General features: G+C 65.3%; 2 protein-coding genes across 5 annotated transcripts in view; both read right to left on the reverse strand.

Moving 5' to 3' along the window:
• Window positions 1-6,721, reverse strand: part of Pld4 (phospholipase D family, member 4) — a 22,577-nt gene extending 15,856 nt beyond the window's left edge. The window contains exons 1-9 of one of the 3 annotated variants that reach the window (XM_013016188.1): window positions 6,484-6,717; window positions 4,767-4,933; window positions 4,130-4,313; window positions 3,778-3,898; window positions 3,217-3,344; window positions 1,681-1,881; window positions 1,070-1,209; window positions 807-972; window positions 597-693 (exon numbers count right to left, since the gene is read on the reverse strand). In XM_013016188.1, the coding sequence (XP_012871642.1) occupies window positions 597-693; window positions 807-972; window positions 1,070-1,209; window positions 1,681-1,881; window positions 3,217-3,344; window positions 3,778-3,898; window positions 4,130-4,313; window positions 4,767-4,933; window positions 6,484-6,570 (1,291 nt within the window). In that variant the 5' untranslated portion in view covers window positions 6,571-6,717. Of the gene's footprint in view, window positions 1-596; window positions 720-806; window positions 973-1,069; window positions 1,210-1,680; window positions 1,882-3,216; window positions 3,345-3,777; window positions 3,899-4,129; window positions 4,314-4,766; window positions 4,934-6,483 lie in introns of all 3 variants that reach the window. The other 2 variants (XM_013016202.1, XM_013016197.1) reach the window with 2 other exon arrangements.
• The window catches only part of Cep170b (centrosomal protein 170B), a 41,657-nt gene that overhangs the window by 610 nt on the left and 33,128 nt on the right, over window positions 1-7,919 (reverse strand). The gene's annotated exons all lie outside the window — the stretch shown is intronic.

The raw sequence follows: 7,919 nt of genomic DNA on the forward strand, positions 1-7,919 counted from the left end.
TGCGGTGCTAACTCACCGGGGTGCGGTGCTAACTCACCGGGGTGCGGTGCTAACTCACCGGGGTGCGGTGCTAACTCACCCGGGGTGCGGTGCTAACTCACCAGGATGCGGTGCTAACTCACCGGGGTGCGGTGCTAACTCACCGGGGTGCGGTGCTAACTCACCCGGGATGCGGTGCTAACTCACCCGGGATGCGGTGCTAACTCACCCGGGATGCGGTGCTAACTCACCAGGGTGCGGTGCTAACTCACCCGGGGTGCGGTGCTAACTCACCCGGGGTGCGGTGCTAACTCACCGGGGTGCGGTGCTAGCTCACCCGGGATGCGGTGCTAACTCACCCGGGGTGCGGTGCTAACTCACCGGGGTGCGGTGCTAGCTCACCCAGGATGCGGTGCTAACTCACCGGGGTGCGGTGCTAACTCACCGGGGTGCGGTGCTAACTCACCGGGGTGCGGTGCTAACTCACTGGGGCCAGTCCTCCAGGCTCCCCCCCCATCCTGCAGGCGGAGGCACCAGGAGCTGCTTGCCTAGCCCTAAACGCCCGCGGCCTTGCCGCTGCTCTGCAGCTGCTGTCCCCAAGTCCTGTGGGCACGCACCTATGTAGGCGGCCTTGTCTGTGACGGTGAACTTGCTGTGGCTCACGCGGCTGAACGGGATGTTGGAGTGACTCCCCACGGGCAGGATGAAGACTTTCTTCCGGGAACAGAGAGAGTGTCAGGCTGGGCCGGGAGGGAGACTGCTTCTCCCCTGCCCTCCCTCCCCAGGAGGCGTCCTCCTCTCCCCTGCGCACCGGGAGGGGTCCTCACCACGTCCACGGAGATGCCAGCCGAGGCATTGCCAAAGGCCTGCAGAGATCGCAGGAAAGGGAACATGGCAGGGTCCGTGTTGAGCCAACAGCTGACCAGCAAACGCACGCACACGCCTCGGTTCAAGGCCGCTGCCCGCAGAGCATTGTCCAGCACGGGCCAGTACCTGGGGACAGGGGCGGGAGGTCAGGGCCCTGCCGACAGCCTGGGGTGCCAGGAGCTCCTGTGCCCCGGGAGCCGCCCCTCAGCAGAGCCGCACCCACCTGGCAGGGTGGTGGAAATGGGTGGAGGGGAAGTACTCCATCACAGCCGTGTAGACAAACTTCCGGGCCCCCCTGATAACCGCCAGCACCGCGTCCAGGTCCCTGGTACGGCCATGGGGGCACAGGGGGGGCGGGGAGGCCTGGGAGAGAAGGGCCCAGAGTGCACTGCGGTTCCCGCACCCACGACCCCGCAGCGACCGGCCTGGCCAGGGCGGCTAGCTCTGAGGAAACCCCCAGGCCTCGTAGGTCCCGTGGATTTTCCATGGACTTCTGCCCAGGGACGCCACCCTGCTCCCTCCAGAGAGGGCCCGGGCAGGGCCGGCCCTTGCCTGTGATAGCGCCTCCTGTAGACCAGCGCCTGAGCAGCGGGGACCCCGCGTGCGCTCCTCTGCAGGCCAGGCTAGCTGCGCTCTGCCTCTCGCCTCCCTGTGGAGCAGCCCTGGCTTCTCCACTTCCCACCTCCACCCGGAGCCGGCTGGCAATGGCCCCCGGCGCCCCACCCCCTGCGAGAGTGGGCCCAGGTTCCCTACGGGGCCCCCTCTGCCTCTCAGTGCAGCCCCAGTGCCCGCCAGAGCCCAGCGGGGCTGCCGCGGCCCCTCAGCCCGCCTTACCGAGAAGTAGGCAGTGGTGGGCACCCCGTCAAAGCGCCCCCGGAAGGGCTGGGCGTGGTTGATGTGGGTTGAGAGGTTCCGAGGCCAGGTTTGGGGGAGGACAGCGTGGGGTGCCCCCAGCGCCCAGTAGGTCTGGAAGATCTTTTCCAGGTCCTGGGCCAGGTGGCTGCAGTTGTAGATGACAGCGCCCAGCTCCTTCACCTGCAGGGACCGGGAGCCAGGGGCGTAGCAGGGCAGGGTCACCTGCAAGGGTCGCAGGCAAGCCGGGCGGGGCCCAGGCCATTTCCCTGGCCACTGTCCTTCTGTGGTCAAATCAACACACTCATTCCAAAATAAAACAGAAAATGCATGGAAACCCAGAGCTGGAGGTAAAAATCGTTAGAAATGACCGTTCAGGGCTGGGACGGTGGCTCAGCGGTGCACTGCCTGCCCGGTACGTGTGAAGCCCTGGGCTCCATCCCTCAGTGCCACATGAACAGCAAAAGCCAGACATGGCGCTGTGGCTCAGTGATAGAGCGCTTGAGCAAAAGCAGCTCAGGGACAGCGCCCAGGCCCTGAGTTCAAGCCCCAGGACTGGCAAAGAAAACAGAAATAACCACTCTTACCATATCTGTTTTCTTTTTGTTTTTTGGCTGTGCTGGGGATTGAACCCAAGGCTTTGTGCATGCAGGTGAGTGCTTTTATCGGTGAACTATGTCACCAGCAGCGCCACTTTTTGATAGTTTTTTGTGTGCTGCTGTGGACTGAACCCCGAGCTTCGCACATGCGATGGGCTGGCTCCATGGCCCCACCCCAGGGCTGTGCTGGGGGCATGATCACAGCCACATGATCACTCACTACGTTTATAGTGTGTGGAATGTGGGCATCAGCACCTTCCCACCTCCTTAAATGTTCCTCCACACTGCGATTGTGGGCCAGGTGAGGGAGCCGGCCCGGGCTGGGTGAGGGAGCCGGGCCCTGGGCTGGGTGAGGGAGCCGGGCCCAAGGCTGGGTGAGGGAGCCAGGCACCAGGGTGGGTGAGGGAGCTGGGCCCCGGGGGTGGGTGAGGAAGCTGGGCTCTAGAGCAGGTGAGGGAGCTGGGCCCAGGCCTGGGTGAGGGAGCCAGGCCTCGGGCTGGGTGAAGGAGCCAGGCCCCGGGCTGGGTGAGGGAGCTGGGCCCAGGGTGAGGGAGCTGGGCCCCGGGTGGGTGAGGGAGCGGGGCCCCAGGCCGGGTGAGGGCCGGGCCCAGGGCCAGGTGAGGGAGCCAGGCCTCGGGCTGGGTGAAGGAGCCAGGCCTCGGGCTGGGTTAGGGAGCTGGGCCCAGGGCTGGGTGAGGGAGCCGGGCCTCGGGCTGGGTGAGGGAGCCGGGCCCAGGCTGGGTGAGGAAGCTGGGCTCAAGGTCAGGTGAGGGAGCCAGGCCCCGGGGTGGGTGAGGGAGCCTGTACTGTGCTGCCGGCGTGATCACAGCCACGTGATCATTCACAACGCAGTTTTGTTGAGACTCGGGACTCCAGGCTCAGACTGGGGAGGAGGCCCTCAGCCTCTGGCCGGACTCACCTGTGTCAGTGAGCGCCAGTCCATGTTGGCACTGCCCAGGAAGACGTGCCGCCTGTCCACAATCCAGAATTTGGAGTGCAGGACGCCCCCAATGAGCTTCTTCATGGGCACCTGGCGGACCCGGGCACCTGATGAGATGAACCGACTGCCTGCCAGCTGCTCAGCGGCTACCGCGTCTGATCCTCAGGCAGCATGACCACCCAGCACTGTTCTGTGCCCACCGGGCGGAGCCTGGCCCGGGACGTCTCTGGGCAGCACGGCCCCCAGCATTGTAACGGCTGTGCTGTGGCTCCCTGGCTGGAGCTGGTGGCCTGAGCCCCTGGCCATGAGTCAGAGCGGGTCGTGGAGGCCGCCTGTGCCCTGCTGTGGTGGGTGTGGCTCCAGCTGCCGGAACCCGCCCTGCCCCCAGGTGAGGTCAGCTCAGTGGAGCCGTGGGCTCCTGCCCCCCCAATGTGTCACACACACACACACACACACACACACAGGCACAACTGGCAGCAATGCTGGTCTCTGCCTTCGTCCTCTGTGCCCCGCACAGGGCCTGGAGGGCGCAGGCATTACCTTGGGCAGCCAGGACGTGCAGGTCAGTGGACTCCGTGGCCGGTGTCGGGCTGCTGGTGGCCACGGCCAGGGAGACGTTCTTGGCGAGCAGAAGCTGCAGCTTCCGCAGAACAGCTTCTCCCTGCAGAGCCAGGCGGGCATGAGAGGCGGCGCCCAGGGCGGCCCAGCCTCACCCCGCCCAGCAGGGACCAGATCCCGACCACCCTTGATGGGGCGCGGGACTGCAGCCGGGGACTCTCCACGCACCCGGACCCCAAGCACACAGCTCTGCAGATGGCCCTAGGCCTTCCCGAGGGCTCTGCCCCCGCCCCACAGGCGGGGCCCTGGGCCCCGCAGCCTGTGCAGGGCTGACCTGCTGGGAGGAGGTGTCGTTGACGCCAATGTCCTGCCCGGTGAGCGACCAGTAGTAGGAGGCCACCTGGATGCTCTCCTGGGCCGCGTCCAGGAGCTGCAGCCAGGCCTGGGCCAGGGGCCGGCCGGAGGGGCTGCCCGCTGCGAAGGGCAGATCCTGGGGAATGCTTTCCACGAGGACGAGGCTGGGGAGCACAGAGCAGGACGTGTGGGCACCACGGCCGCCTGGCCTGGCCACCAGGGGCTGAGCAGGGAGCTGGGCAGAGCCTGGCCGGCCAGACGAGGGCCCCTGGGCATGTCCAACAGGAGCCTGAGGGTCAGGACCAGCAGGACAGACCACCCCAACCCCTCTGGGAGCAGCCACTCCTAAGACCAAACTGAGGAGGGGTCTCTGGGTTCCAGACCCTCCACAGCAGGGCAGGAAAGGGGGAAGGGCTGAGGCGTGAGTGGGGAGCAACAGATCCCCGGGAGTAGAAGGACTTTGAAAGTCCTCACGCCATGTACTATGCTCAGCACCTCAAGTCTACACCACTCATGCCAACAGTCCACCCCCGCGCCCCCCCCCCACCCGCCAGGTCCACACTGCAGACCAGCGGGGCGGGGCCAAGCCCAGGGGAGACTCGGCCCGCCGCGCTCACCGGCAGGAGTCCACCGGCCCCCCGGCCTCTCCTCCCTGGGCCTTGCAGGGTCTGCACGCCACCTCCTTAGGGCGCATGTGGAACCAGGTGAGAAGAGGGGGCACTGGGCCCAGGAGCAAGGTGAGCGAGAGGGAGCCAAGCCCCAGGGCAGCCAGCACGCCAAGCACCTGCGGGAGAGATCGCCACGGGGCCTCAGGATGGCACGGGTACCCCAGTCCAGGGGGCCCAGAGGGGGCTGGGGGAGGAGAGGGGAGGGGAGGGGGGTGCCCAGCTGGCCCAGGCCCACTGGGTGGGGTCAGTGATCCACACTCCAGTCTGCGGCGGTACCTGCGGTGAATGTCTGTCCCCAGTCCCCTGCAGGGGGCCGGAGCTGCCACACCCCGGTGGCCTTGGGCCCCACCGGCCTGGCCCCCTCTACCCCAGGGTTGGTTTTGTCCTCTTCACAGGTCTACAGACCTAAGATTTTAAGAAACTAGACTTTTAAGAATGGTTTTGAGCAGGCCCAGTGGCTCACGCGTACAATTCCAGCTACTCAGGGGGCTGAGATCTGAGGATCACATTCAAAGCCAGCCTGGGCAGGAAAGCCCACGAGACTCTTATCCTCAATTAACCAGCAAAAAGCCAGAAGTGGAGGTGTGGCTCAAGTGGTAGAGGACCAGTCTTAGGCAAAAAAATCTAAGAGCGCTCATCAAGCCCCAGGAATAGCATATGTGTGTGAACACACACACACACACACACACGCACACGCACACACACACACACATGAATGGCTCTAGCCGGGCAAAGTGGTACCCACCTATAATCCTAGTGCTTGGGAGCCTGAGGCAAGGGGAGGGGGAGGGGTCCTAATTAGGAATGGGGTTCAGTGTTTTCTGGACTGTTAAGTCTCTCTTGAGCCCCTGACTCAAGTAGGATTGGGGGGCCATTCTGTATGGACTTGGGGGAGGCAGAGGAAGTGGGGTGAAGGGCACTTGGGGCCCAGCGTCTGCACAGGTCTGTGGGCGTCAGTACCTCTGGGCCCCCAGAAACCCCGGGGGTCCCCATGGACACCTCCAACCCCAGGGGTTGGTCACCATGGCGCCGGGCCGGCCCTGGGCAGCTGGCGCCAGTGTCTCTGGAAATACCACCCGCACGGCGCTGCCCCCTCCCCGCCCGCCTTCCCTCCCTCTGCTGCTGCCCTTCCTGCGTTGAATGTCTGAACCTGGGCTCCTTGTTCCAACCACAACTGAAACTGGGTCTGAAACTGCCGTTTCTGCTTTTCCCTCCTCATGGGCAACACACAGCTGCTTCCCTTTCCGGCCCCGGTCCTGGCCCAGCAGCAGGCTCCTGACTGGGAGATGCCATGAGCCTCAGCCAGGGCCGCCGCAGCCCACGCAGGACCCCAGCCTCGCGGCCCCGGCTCTGCCCAGGCCCCGTCTGCGGGGCGGGGGCCACGCGAGGCCTCCACCCTGGGGGACCTCGACACTGCTGCAGGGGTTCTGAGCCGCCCCTGGGCACCGGGTACCCACGCAGGGTGCTGGGGCGGCCCTCGGATGGCCAGTGCTGGGCCGTGGCGCCCAGGGAGCCTTCCGTCTCTGCAGGCCGCCGGGCCGTCCTCCCAGGAGCAGACCGGCCCGGTGAGACCAGAACGCGGCTGTCCTGTCTGCCAGAGGCAGGGGTCCAGGGAGCCGGGGTCACCACGCCTGCACCCCTCCGCTGGAAAGTGACCGCCTCCTACCTGAGCCCAGCTACAGCTCACAGACAGTGCTCTCGCACACCCCCAAGGGCCGCTGGGGTCCCCCAAAGCCCGGCTCCAGGCTTTCATTCTTGCTTTGTGAGTCCAGGAGAGATGCTGCAGCCTCTGGCTCCGGAAGGGCTCCGGTTCCCTGCCCGACGCCCTCCAAAAGCTTCCAGTCTGAGGAGCCAGGCAGGCCGGGAGACAGCCAGCGCAGCCAGCGCAGCCGTGCTGGCAATGTGGAGGCTGTCCAGCGGCCGGAGCCTGCCCCCACCCCCCTTTTCCGAGGTGCCTGCCCACCGGGGCCAGTTCCCCATCCCCTCCTGGCCTTCGGGGATCACAAGGCCAGGGACGCCCCCCCCCCAGTGCTGCACAGCCCGGGCCTGTCCCTGTTGGTCCTGGAAGGTCCCCGGGGTGGGGGCTGTCTTTCCAAGGCCTGGTGCTGACACCCCAGGGACACGGAGCCAGGAGCTGGGCTCTGAGACTCGCCTGCAGGCTCCCAGCGGGGACACACCGCCGCAGATGAGGAGGAAGAGGGCCAGTGGGCCTGGGGGTGGAGAGGACCGGCCTCCCCAGCAGGCAGCGGCCTGGGCTGGGGGCCTCCTCCTCCTGGCTCCCTCCCTCCCTCCCGGACGGGCCTCTCGGTACCTACCTGAAGCCCTGCCTTGCCATCCATCCCGGCCGCAGGCAGTGCCGTTGGCCTCCTGGGCCTTCCACAGCCGGCTGCGTCCCCGCCCACCAGTTCCTCTTTCCTCTGAGCCGCCCACCCCCACCCGGAGACGAACAGCCAGGGCTGTGCACCCTGGAGGCTGGGGCTGGAAAATGTCCCCTCCAGGGGACATCCCCCCCCCCGTCCTCTGGGGCACCCCAAAGCCACCAGCCTGTGTGCCGGTTGGGCCTGAAGAGCACAGGCCTGGGACCAGAGCTGCAGTGGCATGAGGGGAGCACGGGTCCAGGGACACTGGACTCCTCACCTGACTTCTGAAACTGAAACCTCTCTATGCAACCATCTAATAAAATGACTATTTAAAAGTAATACGCGTAAAAAGAAGGGTTCTATGCTGGGCACTGGGGCTCACGCTTGTCATTCTAGCTACTCAGGAGGCTGAGATCTGAGGATCGCAGTTCAAAGCCAGCCCGGGCAGGAAAGTCCGTGAGACTCTTTTTTTTTGGTCAGTTGTGGGGCTTGACTCTGAGCCTGGGCGCTGTCCCTGAGCTCTTCAGCTCAAGGCGAGTGCTTTACTGCTTGAGCCACAGTGCCACTTCCCATTTTCAAGTGGTTTATTGGAGATAAGAGTCTCACAGACTTTCCTGCCTGGGCTGGCTTTGAACTGCGATCCTCAGATCTCAGCCTCCTGAGTAGCTAGGATGACAGGCGTGAGCCACCAGTGCTCAGCTTCCGTGAGACTCTAATCTCCAATAAACTACTCAGAAAACCG

The sequence above is a fragment of the Dipodomys ordii genome, unplaced genomic scaffold (assembly GCF_000151885.1).
Source record: "Dipodomys ordii isolate 6190 unplaced genomic scaffold, Dord_2.0 Scaffold2, whole genome shotgun sequence".
Taxonomy (NCBI): Eukaryota; Metazoa; Chordata; class Mammalia; order Rodentia; family Heteromyidae; genus Dipodomys; species Dipodomys ordii.